The sequence below is a fragment of the Dendrobates tinctorius genome, unplaced genomic scaffold (genome assembly GCF_039654945.1).
Source record: "Dendrobates tinctorius isolate UK_male_01 unplaced genomic scaffold, ASM3965494v1 ptg000212l, whole genome shotgun sequence".
In the NCBI taxonomy this organism is placed as follows: domain Eukaryota; kingdom Metazoa; phylum Chordata; class Amphibia; order Anura; family Dendrobatidae; genus Dendrobates; species Dendrobates tinctorius.
The window spans coordinates 83283-104451 of NW_027361879.1; the positions used below are offsets into that span (position 1 = coordinate 83283).

At 43.2% G+C, this 21169-nt stretch overlaps 1 protein-coding gene across 2 annotated transcripts in view; it reads right to left on the minus strand.

Annotated features, from left to right (window-relative positions):
* Positions 1-19310, minus strand: part of LOC141058478 (alpha-N-acetylgalactosaminide alpha-2,6-sialyltransferase 2-like) — a 90916-nt gene extending 71606 nt beyond the window's left edge. For both annotated transcript variants that reach the window (XM_073554700.1, XM_073554701.1), the window contains exon 1: positions 18877-19310. In XM_073554700.1, the coding sequence (XP_073410801.1) occupies positions 18877-19022 (146 nt within the window). In that variant the 5' untranslated portion in view covers positions 19023-19310. The remainder of the gene's footprint in view (positions 1-18876) is intronic.
* Positions 19311-21169: the final 1859 nt, after the last annotated feature.

A 21169-nucleotide genomic window follows, 5' to 3' on the forward strand; every position in this document is an offset into this window, starting at 1 on the left:
GGGCACTGGCACAGGGTCCTTCATAGTGCAATCAAGTGTCTCTGACGGTGGTGGTGCACACCCGCCGTCAGACACACCGCCGTACTATGAGGGGCCCAGTGCCAGTACCGACGCCCACGAGTGGACCCCCTTGTTGGGCAGGGCCCCAGCATTTGCAATCTTTACCTCTCCCTGCTCCTCCGCTGTGTAGTCTGGGCCGTCAAATCCATACTGTGCCTGACACCGTCTGAGCCTGCCTCCTGATGTATAGACATATATTTTGAATGTGTACGCTATCCATACATGTTATCTGGGGATACGGTACCCTTTCTAACCTTTGTGCAATCACTTGCAATCCATACTGGGCCTAACACCGTCTGAGCCTGCCTCCTGATGTATAGACATATATTTTGAATTTGTACGCTATCCATACATGTTATCTGGGGATACGGTACCCTTTCTAACCTTTGTGCAATCACGTGCAATCCATACTGGGCCTAACACCGTCTGAGCCTGCCTCCTGATGTATAGACATATATTTTGAATGTGTACGCTATCCATACATGTTATCCGGGGAAACGGTACCCTTTCTAACCTTTGTGCAATCACGTGCAATCCATACTGGGCCTAACACCGTCTTCCTGCCTCCTGATGTATAGACATATATTTTGAATGTGTACGCTATCCATACATGTTATCTGGGGATACGGTACCCTTTCTAACCTTTGTGCAATCACGTGCAATCCATACTGGGCCTAACACCGTCTGAGCCTGCCTCCTGATGTATAGACATATATTTTGAATGTGTACGCTATCCATACATGTTATCCGGGGAAACGGTACCCTTTCTAACCTTTGTGCAATCACGTGCAATCCATACTGGGCCTAACACCGTCTTCCTGCCTCCTGATGTATAGACATATATTTTGAATGTGTACGCTATCCATACATGTTATCTGGGGATACGGTACCCTTTCTAACCTTTGTGCAATCACGTGCAATCCATACTGGGCCTAACACCGTCTGAGCCTGCCTCCTGATGTATAGACATATATTTTGAATGTGTACGCTATCCATACATGTTATCCGGGGAAACGGTACCCTTTCTAACCTTTGTGCAATCACGTGCAATCCATTCTGGGCCTAACACCGTCTTCCTGCCTCCTGATGTATAGACATATATTTTGAATGTGTACGCTATCCATACATGTTATCTGGGGATACGGTACCCTTTCTAACCTTTGTGCAATCACGTGCAATCCATACTGGGCCTAACACCGTCTGAGCCTGCCTCCTGATGTATAGACATATATTTTGAATGTGTACGCTATCCATACATGTTATCTGGGGATACGGTACCCTTTCTCACCTTTGTGCAATCACGTGTAATCCATACTGGGCGTGAGAACGGCTAGCGAGCTGTTAAGCAAGCTACAGCACCTGTGGTTTGCACACGTAAGTTTTTCATTTTTTCAGGAATGACGGTTAGGCCTAATTCCGGAACTGCGGTTGACCTGCACTTACTGGGAAATCATTGTTCACGGGTAATAATTGTAATCAGTGATCTCCATCACTAACGTTGTTCAGCGGGTTATCTGCACCTGTAAGCGACAAACGCTGGCCTTTTCAGTGTAGCGCACATGCAGCCACGGACATGTAAGGGCATGACACACCAGTTATTGGCCAATCTCATGTGCCAGAGCCTCACGTGTCCCTCTAGTAAGCCGGACACGGACCGCGGGGCATGACTGAGTCTCGTTCGTTAACGGAATTAAGCTTGCAATGTGTGCATCTGTTCTGTAGCTGGCATGGTTGAGGTTTCCCAGGTGGAGTCGAATTTAACCGTAGGCTCCACTCCTGGTGGTGCCCTTCTGGACATTCCTTTAAGGTTCAGCTTTGCAACCATACTGCCCACGTAAAACAAACACTTTGCCTTCATGAATGCTGTTTGGAGGGTCATGACTCGTGGGAATAACGCCGCCCAATCAGTTATCCTGATAGAGAGATCGTTCGTTGCTCCCAAGCATGACATCACACTCCCTAGGAAGAAGGTAATGCCACTGTGGCGACCGTACTCCTGGGGGCGACACAAGTGCACTGATGCCCAGCCACTGCTCGATGAATCTGCTGGTACATTGACCCAGACCACTACATTCCCCTCGCACGCTACACGACCTGAATCTGACCCTGATGAAACTCAGGTTACCCTTCCCATATACAGTTCCATCTTACACGGTGACAAAGAGGAAGCTGCAGATGAAAGTGCAGGTTCGGCCCACCCGCCATCAGACACACCACCGTACTATCAGGGGCCCTGTGCCAGTGCCGTCGCCAACGAGTGGGCCCCCCCTGCTTGCTCAGGATCACAGCACTTGCAAAGTTGAAATACTGTGCAGTGAGATGGAAGATGGGGACGACGAGGAGTCCAGACAAGTACAGGGATTCCCTAGTGAGGAGAATTATTTGATTGTTTTCAATGTTGGGACAGCAATTTTTGGGGAGCACTATACTCTGGAGAATGATAGATGGGGCCCACCATACACTGGAACATTCCAAAGGTGGACATCAGACACTGGAGCAGCATTTACAGGGCCCATTATACACTAGAGCATTAGAAATGGGGCCCATTATGTTTGGAGCATTATTTGGGCCAATAAGACAGTGGAGCTTCTTCCATGGGGACCAACATATACTGTAGCATTATGTGGAGCTCATCATATACTGTTTCAAACATTATATGGGACCAATGATTTTGTATGGAGAAATAGATGGGCCTCGTCATGAGATGTAAAAAGTGAGGTATTTTTCATTGTACTATACCGCTATTTCTCTGCCGTATCGGAGCATGATGAGTTGTGGTATGTGTTAAAGGGGCGCTCTTTCGCCCAGGGCACATGAAAACCTGCAGCCAGCCCTCCCCCCCCACAACTTTAGCCAAATAACCCCCATTTTTCAGTGCGTAACTTGTATTATGAAGTTAATTAAGGTTGACAAGCTTAAGTAAGAAGAATTGATGCTTTTGGCATTCAAATGGGCACTGTAGGTGTGTTTCCTGTCCTCCTCTCACTGCCGACTTTTATTCCCCATTGACTTACATTGGGTTTCGTGTTTCAGGACGACCCCAACTTTTCCCTATAATCGGACGATCTTGCTCGACCCGACTTTTGGAAAAGTCGGGTTTCACGAAACGAAACGCGACCCTAAAAAACCAAAAGTCGCTCAACTCTAATGTCAATTACAGGCCTCTCTCTCTTTTTAAGTGGGAGAACTTGAACAATTGGTGGCTGACTAAATACCTTTTTCCCCACTTTACTTTAAAAATATAAATCTGAAAATTGAGCCGTGCATGTGAATTCAGCCCCGTGTAGTCTGAAACCCCAAATAAAATCCTGAGGGACCAATTGGCTCTGGAAGTCACATAATTAGTAATTGAGTAATTGTGTGTAATTTATTCTCAGCATAGCTACAACTGTTCTGTCAAGACCGCAGAGGTTTGTTTGAGAATATTACGGATCAAACACCATCATTAAAACCAATGTACACACCAGACAGGTCAGGGATAAAGATGTGGACAAGAGTAAAGCAGGGTTAGGTTATAAAAATAGCCCTAGTTTTGAACATCTCACAGTGGTTCAATCCATAATCCAAAAGTGGAAGAAGTATTGCACAACTGCAAACCTACCAAGACATGGCCGTCTACCTACACTGACATTCCAAGGAAGGAGAGCCCTAATTAAAGAAGCAATCACGGGTCCTCTGAACCAAGGTCACTCTGGAGGAGCTGCAGAGAGCCACAGCTCAGGTGGGAGAATCTGTTCACAGGACAACTATTAGTTGCATACTTCACAAACCTGGCCTTTATGTACGAGTGGCACGAAAAAAGACATTTTTGAAGGCAATCCATATGAAGTCTCATTTGCAATTTCCAATAAGCCCCGTAGGGGACACAGCGAACATGTGGAAGAAGATGCTCTGGTCAGATGAGACTAAAGTAGAACTTATTGGGATAAATGCAAAACTCTATGTGTAGCAGAAAACTAACACGGCACATCAAGCGAAAACATCATCCACACCATCACACGTGGTGGTAGAATCATGCTGTGGGGATACTTTTCCTCAGCAGAGCCAGCTGCTGGCATCAGAAGAGGATGCAGCCTGGTGGGAGAGCAGAAGGGAGGTATAATTACTTATTTTTTTCTATGCATTAAATAAGTGGCAGAATGAGGGACATATACTAGGATGGGGGACATATAATAATTTCTAATTAATTATTATATACCAGGATGGGGCCCAGGATGGAGGACATACAGTATGAAGGAAACCAGGTCTTGTGAATATCTGTCTTAAAAGTGTGACCACGAGCTTAAAGGGAACCTGTCAGTAGACTCATGGTGCCCTGACTGCAGGCAACATGAAATACTGGCAGGCTCCCTGTCAAGCTGAGTCGGGTGGAGAGAAGCCGCAGGCTGTGCCCGGCTCATGAGTTTTCTTTGAAGCGCCGTGATATTTCAGAGTAAGGCCGGGGTCACACTAGAGAGATACGGACGAGTGAGAGGCGAAAAACCGCGCTTTGTACACTGACCAATGATTCTCTATGGGGTAGCTCCCATCAGCCGTATATTTCTTGCGCGTATTTTACGGTCCGTGCCAATCACAGCATGCTGCGATTGTCAGAGTATTCCGCCCGCAATACACCAGTGCAAGTCTATGGGTGCGCAAAAATAACGCATTACACACGGACCACACGTGTGACTTGCGAGAAATACGCACGACTTTGGCAGGTGACAGGAAATGGACCAACCAATTGAAAGCTTAGACATGCTAATTAGCTCAAAAAGCGCTCCAGACATCCCGGAAGATCGCCTCCACGGAGTACAGCATCATGGCACCCTACCTGAATGTGGAGATGCTGATTGTTCTTGTGCAGGAGTGCCCGGAAATATGGGACCAACGTGATGCCCATGATGCTGACCAGGCAAGAAAGGAGGCGGCATGGAGGCGCATAGGTCACCAGATGTTCCATGATTTTGGTGATCGGCCACGTGTGGAGCAGCAGCAAATGAGTAAGTTCAACCAAAAAAAGGGTTGAAAATTACCTCACATCAAAAAAGGATCTTGGAAGTAGCCCCCCCCCTTACTGTGCTTGGGCTTTTTGCCTCTTGAGGCCTGTAGATTCAGATTTGACCCACTGTTTTACCCTGACATAATTGGTCCCTGTCCACAAGCTCCTCATAATGCCTAGGAAGACAATTTTAGAGTTGTTACTTGCCCCCTGAGCTATTGTGACCCTGTGTATCTGGCCTAGTTGCCCCAATTATATATGCCACCCTGGGTAGAAATCACACCCTACTAGGCCACATGACTATGCTACTTTTTGTAAAGGTTGTTTTGCAAATATGTGAAATGTAGAATATTTTCTGTCACATTGCAGTTGAAGATGTGATGAGACGCTGGCGCAGCATCCACGACCAGTATCGCCGGGAGCGCCAGCAGCGTTCAAGAAGTGGGGATGCGGGCTACATCAAGCGAAAATATGTATACTATGATCACCTCTCCTTCCTCGCTCCAATTCTGGATCTGAGACCGTAAGTAGAAAATTCTCACCACATTACACTTATTCTTTACAGGGCACAAACCAATTTTTTTTCTTTTTTTTTTTTTTGCCATTTTATATTTCATAACAGAACTCAGTCTAATCTTACTGAAAGGGAAACTGGGTCAAATACAGAGCCAATCATAGATCCTGTGGCTGGAAGGGAAGAGGTGGCTGGCCCATCTTCTCCCCCTCCAAGAAGCATGGGCCAAGTTTTGTCTCCTGCTCGCCCTGCGCCTGCCCTTGGACCTGGACCTGCGCTACAAACCCCACCACCAGGACCACAGCCACAAGCAGGACCGTCAGCTGCAGCACCACCTGCCATACAGGATGATCAGGGCCACATCAGCAGCAGCCCAACTGTCCACCTAGAGGGCTCCCCCCAGCCTGCTGTACCATCCCGGCGAGGTAGAAGAAGGCGCCAGATCCCTGCCAAGATACCCATACAAATGTGGACACAGGGGTCCTCAACTATCTTGCTAGAGAGAATAATGATGATGGGGAGGAGGCGTACTCATGCAGCCTGGCCCGTTATCTTCGGTCCCTTCCCCGTGAGGTGAGGTTACATATTCAAGGATCTATTCAGATCCTGATTGACGCAAGCATACCCCCCAATACCCCATATGAGGTATTTGAATTTCTGGAGAGGTGGCAGCTTTCCCCAAGGAATCTGATGTGCCTTAGACCACTCCCACACAGGCTTGCTCAATCTGGCTCTGAGGATCCTTCTACATGTGGGCCTACACCTCACCCCCTTCCTCCCCCGACCCAACCTTGGCCACAGCAGTCACATATGTTTGTCTCTAACCAACCTCACCAATATGGCCACTTGTTCCCACCCAGTGTTGTAGGCTGGTCCCAACCTGGTTGGGGACGACATGGCTATTTTGGGGTGTATGAGCCACTGGCCTACCAGCCCCAACAGGAGGCCCCTCTACAGTATCAGACTTCCCCGTACCCACCACAATCCCATAAGGCAGCACACTACCAACATCATGGCCAAGAGTATGCCCCCACAGAGGGCGAGGGCCAAGTTGGCTAAAATAGCCAGCAGCCAACACAGGCTGGGCTTCTGCCTTCTCCTCCCACGACCTACCACCATTTGTAATGTTGTAGTATTGTTTTGTTAATTATGGTCTTGCCTTTTTTTGTTGGCTATGCAAGTTTGTGGTTTTAAAAATTTCCAATATGCAAAAAGGCCACATTGTGCCATTTACACATTAACCATATGGCAAGAATATGGTTTAAAAAACAAAAAAATGAAAAAATTGGCTACCGCCTCTGTCTCAATTATGCAATAACATCACAACATACTAACATACACTTACCAAGGGAATTACAAAGTGAGAGAAACATAAGGAGTTGAAATATATATATTTACACAGACAAAAAGAAAAAATTTACAACATAGATACAGCATGCTCTTGGCAAGAAGTTTCCCCCTCAGGTGACACAAAATAATTAGTGAAGATATCACGCACTTTGAGACCAGAGAGCGGTCTACATTGAGGGTTGACATGTGGACTCACAACACCAGCAGAGGAGGAACAATCATGTATCCTGGTGAAGTTATGAAGAACGACACATGCTTTTATAACTTCATTAACGTTTTGTTCACTCAGCTGAATAGCAGACTGGAGGACCCGCCATTTGGCACAAACAATGCCAAAGGAACACTCTACCCGTCGCCGAGCACGTGATAGGCGCAAGTTAAAAATTCTGCGTCGGTGGTCCACGTTGCGTCGGGGATATGGCCTCATTACATTGTGCGTTAACTGAAATGCCTCATCTGCCACAAGGACATAAGGGACTGATGTCGAGCCTGGTAGCTGGCGTGGTGGGGGTAGATCCAATGGAATTATTGAAGATTCTAGAGTCTCCCGTCCTTCCATAGGCCCCAATGTCGACAATTATAAACTTGTATTGAGGGTCGGCCAGACCCAACAATACAACAGAAAAGTATTGCTTATAATTAAAGGAATAGGGAGCCAGAGTTCAGCGGCTTATGCACACGGATATGTTTCCCATCAAGGGCCCCAATACAATTTGGAAACTGGCATTCCTCCTCAAAGTCCCTTGTGATCCTCAACCAGTCTTCCATCCTGGGCTCGGGCATGATGACTTGATGTAGTCTTGACCAGATTTCACTATATGTCGACCTGACTATGCCAGAAATGGTAGATCTTCCAATGAGAAACTCATGGTGGAGTGCGGCATAAGACAGGCCAATGGACAAGAAGCTGGAGAACAACAGAAATGTAACATTTAAAAGCCAAAAATTAGAAAAACAACAGCTACATACATACAAAACATTATAATTTGTCATATTTACTAACACACATATTTTTTCAAGCATAATGACTACGTGATATTCAGTACATAATACACATAATATTCTGGTCTATAATTTAAATATATCTGGACTTAGATGAGGCAAAAAAATGGTACCCAAATAATAAAATACTCATACTTTGGGCAACACAGCATGAACATAGAGAATGTGGTTGTGTAGTACATACCGTAATGTGAGTAGAAGTCGCTCCTCTGCAGATATAGCTTTGCGCATCCTTGTGTCCTGAAAGGTTATCCCAGGGTGCACAGTCTCCAAGAGTAGATCAAATGTGGCAAGGCTCATGCGACAGAATTGAAAATTTTTTTCTGGATGATCCCGTAGAGAAGAATAGAGACGGTAGAAATGACCTCTTGTGAGTCGTTGCCTCAAAAGTAGATGGACCCACATTTGTCTCCTCCGTGGATCCACTATCACTGGGTATGGCTGACCAAAGTGGCGTGACAAAAGCCAGTTGAAGAGAACCTGCTCAGTTGTGTTGAAACTCAGACTGTCTGCCACGTTGGCCAAACAACACCAACACACCTAGACAAGGCAAGGTCACAAATGGACAGAATGGAGGCAGCCACCTGTTACAGAGCCAATAAATAGGGTGTAGGCTAATGATTTAAACAGTTTGCAGGCCTCAAAACCGTTAAATGTCCATTTTGCAAGTTGGTGGGAAAATCTCGCCATACGGATTATATACGGATGGTTACATGCGCAAAATACGCGACAACACCTTGATTACGGATGATATACGGAGCACTGTTTAGGGGACATTTCTCATGTAAACTACGGACCGTATTTCTCGTCGGTTAGTGTGACCCCGGCCTAAAACATAGCTTGCTGTATTGTGGGAGCCCATCAGTATTACATTATGAGCGTGGCTAGTGTAGTTTGACTACACTGACAGTTTGCTATTAAAATGATCCTGTAAATATTGATTCCTTTGTTATTGCTGTTTGGTGATAACTAGAGTTGAGCGAAACAGGTCGGTCAGATTCAAAAGTCGCCGACTTTCGCCAAAGTCGGGTTTCATGAAACGAAACCCGACCACGGTGTGAAGTCGGCCATGTGGTCGGCGACCCAAGCGCCAAAGTCGGGTTTCGCCGAATGCTTGCACGTGACTTTTTTCAGCCAATGAGAGAAGCGTAGCGTAGGGTAGCTGGAGTGGGAGAGAGAGAGAGCGAGAGAGCGAGAGGAAGAGGGAGAGAGAGAAGAGAGAGAGATTTAGGGTTAAAATTCATGCCAGGTGTGTTTACAGTCCTCCACTCACTGCCGACTTTTCTCCCCATTGACTTGCATTGGGTTTCATATTTCCCGACTTTTCCCTATAGTCGGCTGATTTCGTTCGACTCGACTTTTGAGAAAGTCGGGTTTCATGAAACCTGACTCGACCCTAAAAAAGGCAAAGTCGCTCTTCTCTAGTGATAACCAATGGCGCCCTCAGTTATGAGAAGGGTCTCTAAACGATTACCTGATAATGTGATGATTAGCTGTACACTGTAGAAGAACCTGACAGCTGCTCTGGAGGACCCAACAATAGGCACTGTGCAATACTTCATTCCACCTGTGATGGCGCTGTTGGAGAATTGACCACTTGCTGCCAGGTTACCTTGTCGATCCCAGCTGATCGCCAAAAGTCACCGTACAAAAAAAAATGTCAAAAGTATTGCATCCCTTTACGTAAATGTCAAACCAGGTTAGATTCTAATCAGACAGTGCAACCTCACAAATTAGTAATCTTATTCACAAATGTTATGGACTGATCCTCTAATTAAAGGGGCAACTGGAAATTGTATGGAAACATAATGGATAGGACTCTCCTTTTACTTTGGTATGAAAGATAATTTTTTTTTAATCATTTGAGGCAATTGTCGCACGTGTTGAGGAACTGCGCTGCCCCTAGAAGACGCTCTACACACCAATAATAAGTGTGGGAAAGGAGATCCCACGACATGGAGCCACAAGGGAGCCATTGAGATAGCAAACAATGGACTTCATATATAATGAAGAGCACTGACATCATCATCTGTCTCCTCTGGCATCTGTCTGTGGGTTATCAGCTACACATTCATGGGATTTTATAGTTAAAAAGCAATCTAGGCTCCTGAAGCACTCTGTGCTGCGGGGTCCCGAATCTCCTTCATTCCTGTTTTTACATGGCGCTGCCACTGCTACATACAGTCCTGTATAAGGATGCAACAGGTCACTGTTTCGTACGAAATTAGCACTCTCGTTTCCTGAAATACTCTGTGCTACTGAGACCCTTGCTCTCTCTGATGTGAATTTGTGATATTCATTCCCATCCTCAAAGACAATGGCCCAGCAACATACAGTTATACATTTTACAGAATAATGAACAAGTCACAGCGAAATTAGAACACTCTTCTCCTGAAATACTTTGTGCTCCACTAGAATCCTTTCCTTCCACCATTTCCATCAACAAGAGAGCTCCCACTTGTCTCTAATTACCTCCTCATATCATTGCAGAACCAAATCACACAAATGCAAAGGAAGAAAGATGAGGAGGACACTAGTTTCCTGAAATACTCTGCACTGCTGTGGAATTGGCTTTTCAACTATGAGTTTTTAGATCTTTATCGGGAAAATGCCTAAATAGAAATATTCTAACTCTAATAATATTTTTCTTATGGTTCTCATCAGCTGCAGGAATAAATATATTTAAGGAATCGCTATGGAAGCAAATCCCTACCAGAATGGTTATCTTACACTTTGAGATCTTGGCAGCCAGCTTGATGATTTTTATTTGTCTATGACATCTCTATATCCCCCGGTTTGGCAAGACTATACATACTCTGGTTCTTTTGCACTGTATAACCCAAAAATATACTTATCGCATGTGGCTTTCATTAAAATAACCCTGATGGGAGAGTGAGGGAGATTAGATTGTAAGCTCCGCTGGGCATGGACTGGTTATAATGGATACAACAAACACACCTAAACGCATGCACATATAATGCACATGTATCATACACATATACTATACACATATAAACACAGACATATATCTAAAATACACACATTTCATACAAATATAAAGCCAACAATTGTACAAAACATAGATACAGTGCACACATACACATAAAAGCACACATGTAACCACACAAATATACCCATCATACACACACACACATAAAATATACATACTTGTATAAAACACAGGAATACAGAAATAAACACATAGCTACATAGTACAATTATATAAATATACCTATACACATATGGGACACACTTATACATACACATCTAGCTATACGGTGCACATATATCCACTTATAGTATAAATATAAACTAGCAGAGATACGTACAACATACACACATATAAGCACCTACATACACTGTACATTGTATAAAGACTTATGGTATAAATATAAACTAACATACACACAGACTACACACATATAAAACACACACTATAATACACACAGATATACATAGTACATACACACACTTAATATACTGTACATATAATCGCACAAAAACATGTGAAACACATAAAACACAGGAATAATATAAACATAAATATGTAGACATAATACTATATATATATTATATATATGAACAACTATAATATACAGAATAGTACATATGTGTAAGCACCTATATACACTGTACACATGTATAAAGACTTATAACATAGATATACAGAAGATACACATATAAAACATATAGACAAGCAGACACTAAGTAGAAGCACATACACTATAATACACACAGACATATTACATACATACATAACACACCCAAACCCACAAATAACAATGTAATTTACATATAAAACACAGAAGTACAGTAATAAACATGCATACAAAGATATAATACAATTATAGACACAAACCTATAATTCACACAAATAGGCCATGTATATAAGCACCTAGATATACTGTGCACACACACACACACATATATATATATATATACCCCCACACACTTATAGTGTACATATAAACTAAAAGAGATACACATAACATACACTCATATAAAGCCATACGTGTAGAAAGATACAAGCTGACACTAAACACATGTACATACACAATAAAACATAGATATACATTTTTCATACACACATAACCATGTTTTATACATACGGTACATAGATTTGAAATTCAAGAATAAACATGCACATATACACATAATACAGGTATAAAAAAAACACTTATAATGAACAAAATAGGACACACATACTAGCACCTAGATATAGTGGACACACATATACACACTTACAGTACACATATAAAATAAAAGATACGCACATAATATAGACACATATAAAGTCATAGATGTATACGTACAAAAGCAGAAGCATAATACACATACAGAATGATACACATAGAAACACATCACCTACACACAAATAATACACACAAAATACACAAATTACCATATAAAAGGAATACACGTAATATACACACATATATATACAAATAAGAGCACATAGTACACAGAATAACACACATATAACATACAGATATACACTACACATAACTCACCTTTAATTCTCACATATAATACACATAAAACCACACACATCTAAAGAGCTCATATTGGCACATAATATATAGAACCATAAAACAGACAAGTAATAATGCACTGTGAGATAGCGACAGGACAAGTGGAATTATGGATCTCATCCTGGAAAAGGTGCATGAGTTATAAGGAATGCAGAAAAGCTAGATATTCCCAAAAAGTAAAGTGGATTTTTTTTGGAATGACAGACTGCGGGTCCTATCTTTCCTTCCTTATCTGGTAGTCCAGGTGTTAGTGTGGATGAGAGGGTCCCCGTCGAGTGTCCGGGTCAGAACCAAGGGGACCGTCACCTGGGTTCCGGGGGACAGAGTTCGGGGATGGACCGTTGTGATAGAGAGATGGGCTGGGGGAGGGACCAGTATAAAGGAGGAGGGGAATTCCCAGGACGATGAGTCAGCAGAACGACACAGAAGGAGCAGGAGATTCTGGGAGCGACTGAGAGCCAGAGCGACTCACCAGAGCCAGAAAGGAGGCCAGAGACGGGAGGGATACTTCCCCTGGACATCAGTGGGACGGCGCCGAGACGATCGTCCGAGAACCGCTGCCCCGCGTCGCCCAGTGGCCGCCGCCTTCTTCCACCCTGCGGCTGCCGCCTGCCCGCGGTCATTCGCGGCCGTTGTCGCCTCGCTCAAACCCACGGCCACTGCGGCCCCAGTTCAACCTGCGGCCGCTGCGGCCTACCCACGGCCGCTGCGGTCTCGCTCCAGCTCGCGGCTGCGGCCTGTTCCCCGCCACCTGCAGCTGCCCTGTTCTCACCAGTGGCCGCGGCAAGTACAGTACCGCGGAGGCCACCACTGTCCCGCTCCGGTCCTACAGCAGGGGCCGGGCCTCTGCTGACCGCGGACTCCCCGTCGCAGCCGTTAGCTGCGCAGGTGACCTGTCATTCGCCACCATACATCGCTGCCAATTGTCCCAGGCCAGGGGCTGCGGCCCAATCGTCCATGGACAACGCCGGAGCCTGTGGGGCTCCAGTGTCATCAGCGCGCCAGAGTGTGTGAAGTCTTCGTCATCGCCTCAGCAACTGGGCCCAGCAACTACTACGCCAAAAGACCACCAACCTGAACGGCGAGGGACGTCTGGACGGCTAAGTTGACTTTATAATTAAGGACCCGTAGTCGGCCATACCGCGGCCCTATAGTGACCGACTGTTGCCGGAAGTAGTCGTGTTCTACCCGTTTGTGTGTGCTTGTATAGAACCCCCTGCGAGGGCAACCCGTGTTACCCCTTTTGGTGATCATGCCGGGAATGAGGAAAGTTCCCTCTGGTCTTATAAACCTTAATATAGAAAGCACCTAACTGTCTCGTGACTCGTCACTGCATCCTGCGTACCTGCAATCACCACATTGGGCTGATTCATTACTGGATTTATGAAGATGACCTTGTATGGGGTGCACACATCAGGGGAACAAAACTGTCTCAGGACATAGAAGAGACTCCATTATTGAGGATGCTGGTCTACAGTGGGTTCTATTGGTGTGAAGTAACACAAGACTTGGGCCTTACCTTTATTTTACAGACCAACACTAAAAAACAGGAGAATCCTGCTCTCATCAGATCTGTGTCCCTGTCACTAACTGCATTGATCCCATTTTGCCTAATGCTTCACAGCTAATCTTCTATGTCAAATATATAACACAAATAAAACAAACATAAGCAATGTAATGTATACTTATCACACATATAATAAGCACATAAAAATACAAACCGATATACCAAAGCAATACACCCACAGAAATACAAACATTTAATGCTCACAAGTCAAGCATAGTCACATTACTCACAGATCTACATGTAGCATACACATATAATACAAGAAGATTCTCGCATAAAAGCACACAGATGGATACACACACAGATCCGCACATAATACACACATTCACTTACACATTACACACATACAACCCTACTAAGCTCCCTGTATGTAGAATGACAAAAGATATTTGCCCATCAAGCTCAAACGTTCTTCGTTTTATTTTAAGGATGTCCACTCACATTAATAATAATAATAATCTTTATTTTTGTATAGCGCTAACATATTCCGCAGCGCTTTACAGTTTGCACACACATCATCACTGTCCCCGATGGGGCTCACAATCTAAATTCCCTATCAGTATGTCTTTTAGAATGTGGGAGGAAACCGGAGTACCCGGAGGAAACCCACGCAAACACGGGGAGAACATACAAACTCCTTGCAGATGTTGTCTTTGGTGGGACTCGAACCCAGGACCCCAGCGCTGCAAGGCTGCAGCGCTAACCACTGAGCCACCGTGCCGCCCACATTAGATCGAAGTTGATGAAAATGGACGATTTTGCCCTTAATGAATGCTGAACAGGTGAAATTAAACATCAAACTGCCACTTTAGCTATCCAATCACCGACCATTGTTGTCTGAAATGAAGAATGATGTTGTATTTTTCAACATCCAAAAGATCTTTCAGCCAAGAACTATCCAGGAAAGAATATTTGTAGACAAAAATGTAAATTTTTTTGCCCGTTGTCATTGTACAACATGTACAGTATGGGTAGGATTAACATCTTTAACTGTGGACTATAAGGTGTAAGACTGCATCAGCGTAAGGATCCTGTATCAGAGACTACTGTTCAACCATGATCCTAGTTTTATCTAATTTGTTTGGTCACCTTAAAACACATATAACAACTACTGCAACCTTCTACTCTCTGGCCTCCCCTCCAGCACTCTGGCACCACTCCAGTCCATCCTACACTCTGCTGCCCGACTAATGCACCTGTCTCCCTGCTATTCCCCAGCTTCCCCCCTATGTCAGGCCCTTCGCTGGCTTCCTATTGCCCAGAGGCTCCAGTTCAAAACCCTAACCATGACATACAAAGCCATCCACAACCTGTCTCCTCCATACATCTGTGACATGGTCTCCCGGTACCTACCCGCACGCAACCATCGACCCTCTCAAAATCTCCTCCTCTACTCCCCCCTTATCACTTTTTCCCACAACCGCATGCAAGACTTCTCCCGAGCTTCCCCAATACTCTGGAACTCTCTACCCCAACACATCATACTCTCTTACCAACAACGGAAACCTTCAAGAAGAACCTGAAGACCCACCTGTTCCGACAAGCATACAGCCTGCAATGATCCTCAGTCTACTGAACCACCGCACAACCAGCTCTACCCTCTCCTAGTGTATCCTCACCCATCTCTGTAGACTGTGAGCCCTCGCAGGCAGGGCCCTCTCTCCTTCTGTACTTGTGTGTCCCTTGTCTTGCACATGTTTATTATACTTGTCTATATTTCCCTTTTCACATGTAAAGCACTATGGAATAAATGGCACTATATAAATGTATAATAATAATAATATGCACATAAACATAAATAGTAACACACATACATACAACAACATACATCCATACACACATACATAAATGCTAACACACATACATATAACATATATCCGTACACACATACACTGACAACGACCAAAAGGGTAACAATGTTTTGAATTTTTGACTTTCAGGCTCCATTTCTCACCGTACACTACTGCTTTGATCATGAGACTACCATCATTTTATAGACAATCATCTTGGCTATCTCATACATAAATTTGACTTGCAACTATTTAGCATATAATTAGTTTAGCAAATTCTTGTCATGTCACTGCATTATTTTGGTTTTGCTCCTGGTGGTTTAAACATATTTTTCTTCCTGAATACTACAAAACACAACCTGTTCTCACATTCCCTAATACCTCAGTGTAATATTAGGTTGATTCCCAAGTGAAAGGTCAATGGTTTGATTCGAGCAGCAGCCATGAAGACGATTTCCCAAGAAAAGAGAAACAGCATCATCCAGCTCATCGATAGCAGTCTCTTGACCCAGAAAATTTACAAACTGCATCATGTGAGTGTCATGATAGTTGGAAGAATGCAAAATAAAGAGTCCATTCAAAAGCCAAGAGGTGGACATCCAGGCAAAATATGGAACTCAACATGTCGACTCATCCCAAGGTCTATCAGTTCTAGTGCGACAAACATGGCAGTGGAGGTGGCTTGTATGCTTCATAATAACACAAGCACCGTGCGACGCACATTACACAAGTCTGGAATGTTGGCCCAAAGAAAGGTGAGGAAGCTTCAACTTTAAAATTGTCATAAGAAGCATCAGCACGAGTTTTCAAAAAGGTACAGATCATGGACAGTAGAATATTGGAAACGTGATTGGAGCGATGAGATAAAAGTCAATAGACTAGGCTCTAATAGGTGCTAATGGGTCTAGAAGAAACACAGGAAAAAGGGGCTAACGGATCAAGAAATTGAACTGTCAAGTTTGATGGCGATAGCCTGATGATATGAGATGATCTCACAGGAAAAGGTGTTGACCAGGATCAATGGTGTTCTAAATGCTGAACTATATGAGTATCCTCTAAGACAAGTTACTTCCTACACTAGAGTACTGTGGGAATGAAAAGGATGACATAGTGTTCCTGAAGGACAATGACCAGAAGCACATGTCAAGCTTGGAGAAGAAATGGTTCAATGACAATGAAGTAGAGGTGCTGGAATGGCCCCCCACAGTCCCTAGACCTCAACTCAATCGCAGACTTGTGGGTAGAATTGAACAAAAAGCTGTATACATACCCAAGTAAGTCGATCAGTATGCATCAACTTTGGGAATGTGTAGAAAAGACCTTGAATCAGATTTCAGTCAAGACATGCTTGAATCTGATCAAGAGCATGCCCAGAAGGATTCTGGCAGTGTTGAAAGCCAAAGGTGGATTTACAAAATAATAATAATTAAAATTCAGATTTTTAGGAGCAAAACAGTAACAATGTAGTGACATGACAAGAATCTGCATAACTAATCATATGCTAAATAGTTGGAAGTCAAATTTATGTATGAGATATCCAAGATGATTGTGTATAAAATTATGGTAGTCTCACAATCAAAGTAGTAGTGGATGGTGAGATATGGAGCCTGACAAAAGATCAAGACACTGTTACCCTTTTGGTCATCATTGTATATAAATACTTACACACATATACAAACAAACATCAATACACATATTCATAAAAATACATACATACAAAATTCACATACATATAAAGACATACACTTATACACAATCATAAATACTAACACACACATGTAAACAAAACCACACATGAATAAATACTAACACACATACATTCAAAAACATACACCTATACACATATACAAAAATGCTAACATACATACAAAAACATACACCAATACACAAACATAAATACTAGCGCACATGCATACAAAAACATGCACCTATACAAACATACATAAGTAGTAACACACATGCATACAGAAACACACACACAGTTGCACACTCACAGAAGTACTAATGCACATGTACAAAAAACACACAAAAACACAAATAATAATACGTACATGCATAAACCACAGGTAACACATATAAACAGTAACTCAGAAATAAACACATACAACTAAAGACATACTGATAGGGGATTTATATTGTAAACCCCAATGGGGTCGGAGATGACAATAGCTGCAAAAGCATTGTGGAATATGATGGCGCTATATAAGTAAGCATAATAAATAAAACAATACAAAACATACAAAAAACTCACAGATACATAAAAAGTACTGATACACACATACACACATTACTAAAACAGAAAAATACTGAAAGCAAAAGGCAAATATATTGACATACATACATAAATAACAATATATAGGTACACACACACAGACACAGATACATACCATAAATATAATCCAAAGATACAACAAAAGGACGGTTACAAACCGTAAATACATAAAAATAGCACACAGAGATGCACATATATGCACACAGAGGGATAATAGTACAGATACACACATAAATGCATGCAAAGACACAGATGCACACATGCTAACACACACAAAAAACACAAATACATAAAAAAAGACACAAGTACGAAAAACAAATATACAAACACTTAACACAGATAGATAAAAAAGACACAAATACACAAATGTATACAAAGCTGCATAAAAAATAAAGACACATACAAGAAAATACACAGATACACATACTAAAAAACATCACCGATATGCACATACATAAATGATAACATACACACATACACATAAAAACACTAACACAGAAAAAAATCAGGTAATCACAAAAAAAACTAAGGAAAACATATAACCCATCACCTAAACACAAAGATGCACAGATGACTGTGTACTTTGACTCAACGGAGAGGAACTACAAGCCCCATCAGCTACTGCTTCTTCAAATTCGCTTCCTAAAGGTTACAATCTCTGAGCCCTTAGAAACACAAGTTTCAAGTTTACCCAGTACCCATCCGATACCCAGCATCACAAACACTGCCCTAGTGTTCGATCCATCAAAAATGTAAAAAAGTCCTATAAGAGTCCGTAGGGTCTCCACCACCCACCGAGCATTCTTACCTCTTGTAATAGGCACTCCACCGTGGCGATAGACTATTAACTAACTGCTCCTTGCGTGAAAGAAGTAGTCCTACCATAGTGACCAGACATAATGCCAGGAGGATCTTCATTAAGGATTTCGATCGTAGGTTCACGTAGGGGATCATCTTGAGATTTTATTTTTTATTCTTCCAGCTCTTACTGGTGTTGATCCTGTTTTCGGCATGTGAGTGCCTTATCAGTGGGATTCCTATTACATGGGTGAGGGCACTGGTGTGAGCTCAGGGCTGGTAGTGTTGTAGTGTTGCCCTTCTTCAGTTCCGCGCTCAGTGGTGTATGACAGGTCCTAACATGAGTGTGCATACAGTGTGTGCATGTGTGTAATCTGACGATGTTAGTCTCTTGCACAGCATTCCCGGACAGTACAGAGGCAGCTGTGTCAGACACTTATGCCGAAGGCGGGTCACTACAGCCCTGTGTTTTAGGGCAGGCTAATATATCTTTTGAAATATGCAATGATTAACTCATTAGTCACTGCCACTGCGTGAGTCCGACACTCTTAAGGAGAACTAGCCATTTATAGACTGTAAGATATTGGCTAATATCAGATTATTGCTAATTACCCAGCAGCAATTTTTAAACTTTTAAATTAACTTTATTCTATGGGTTGTTACAGCTACTCCATTTCCTAATAATTACACACTTGTGGCTTTTGTTAGGTTCCCAGCTGCCATAGGAAAGTGTTGCCGATGAACTAAGCTGGCAAACACCTTAGAACAGGGGTGGACACTGACAGATTTGGGCTCCTGTGCAAGAAATGTGTCCAGGCCCTCTGCATTCACATAATATATAGAGGGGCATTTCACAAAATTAGAATATCATCAAAAAGTTAATATATTTAAGTTCTTCAATACAAAAAGTGAAACTCGTATATTAGATAGAGTCATTGCAAACAGAGTGATCTATTTCAAGTGGTTATTTCTGTTAATGTTGGTGATTGTGGCTTACAGCCAATGAAAACCCAAAAGTCATTATCTCAGTTAATAGAATATTTTAAAACACCAGCTTGAAAAAATGATTGGCCTACTGAAATGTATGTTTAGTAAATACACTCAATGCTTGGTCGAGGCTCTTTTGGCATCAATTACTGCATCAATGCGGCTTGGCATGGAGGCGATCAGCCTGTGGCACTGCTGAGGGGTTATGGAAGCCCAGGTTGCTTTGATAGCAGCCTTCAGCTCGTCTGCATTGTTGGGTCTGGTGTCTCTCATCTTCCTCTTGACAATACCCTATAGAATCTCTATGGGGTTAAGGTCAGGTGAGTTTGCTGGCGAATCAAGCACAGTGATACTCTTGTTTTTAAACCAGGAATTGGTACTTTTATCAGTGTGGACAGGTGCCAATTAATGCTGGAGAATGAAATTTCCATCTCCAATAATCTCCAATAAGCTTGTCGGCAGAGGGAAGCATGAAGTGCTATAAAATGACCTGGTAGATGGCTGCACTGCCTTTGGTCTTGATAAAACACAGTGGACTTACACCAGCTGATGACATGAATCCCGAAACCATCATTGTTTGTGGAAACTTCACGCTAGACCAGGCCAATGTTTCAGAGGGTCTAAGACCCAACTATATCTAGGATTCCCCCACGTGGAAGCCACGGATGGCAAAACTTGTTTGTTTATCTCCCCTGTTGGATTGCAGCCGCTGGAGGATCCTTCACTCTCAGCCAAGGGCTGCATTGTGTTCAATGGGGAAAATGTCTCAAGAGTAGAGTTGAGCGACTTTTGGTTTTTTAGGGTCGCGTTTCGTTTCGTGAAACCCGACTTTTCCAAAAGTCGGGTCGAGCAAGATAGTCCGATTATAGGGAAAAGTCGGGGTCGTCCCGAAACACGAAACCCAATGTAAGTCAATGGGGAATAAAAGTCGGCAGTGAGAGGAGGACAGGAAACACACCTACAGTGCCCTTTTGAATGCCAAAAGCATCAATTCTTCTTACTTAAGCTTGTCAACCTCAATTAACTTCATAATACAAGTTACGCACTGAAAAATGGGGGTTATTTGGCTAAAGTTGTGGGGAGGGGAGGGCTGGCTGCAGGTTTTCATGTGCCCTGGGCGAAAGAGCGCCCCTTTAACCCATACCACAACTCATCATGCTCCGATACGGCAGAGAAATAGCGGTATAGTACAATGAAAAATACCTCACTTTTTACATCTCATGACGAGGCCCATCTATTTCTCCATACAGAATCATTGGTCCCATATAATGTTTGAAACAGTATATGATGAGCTCTACATAATGCTACAGTATATG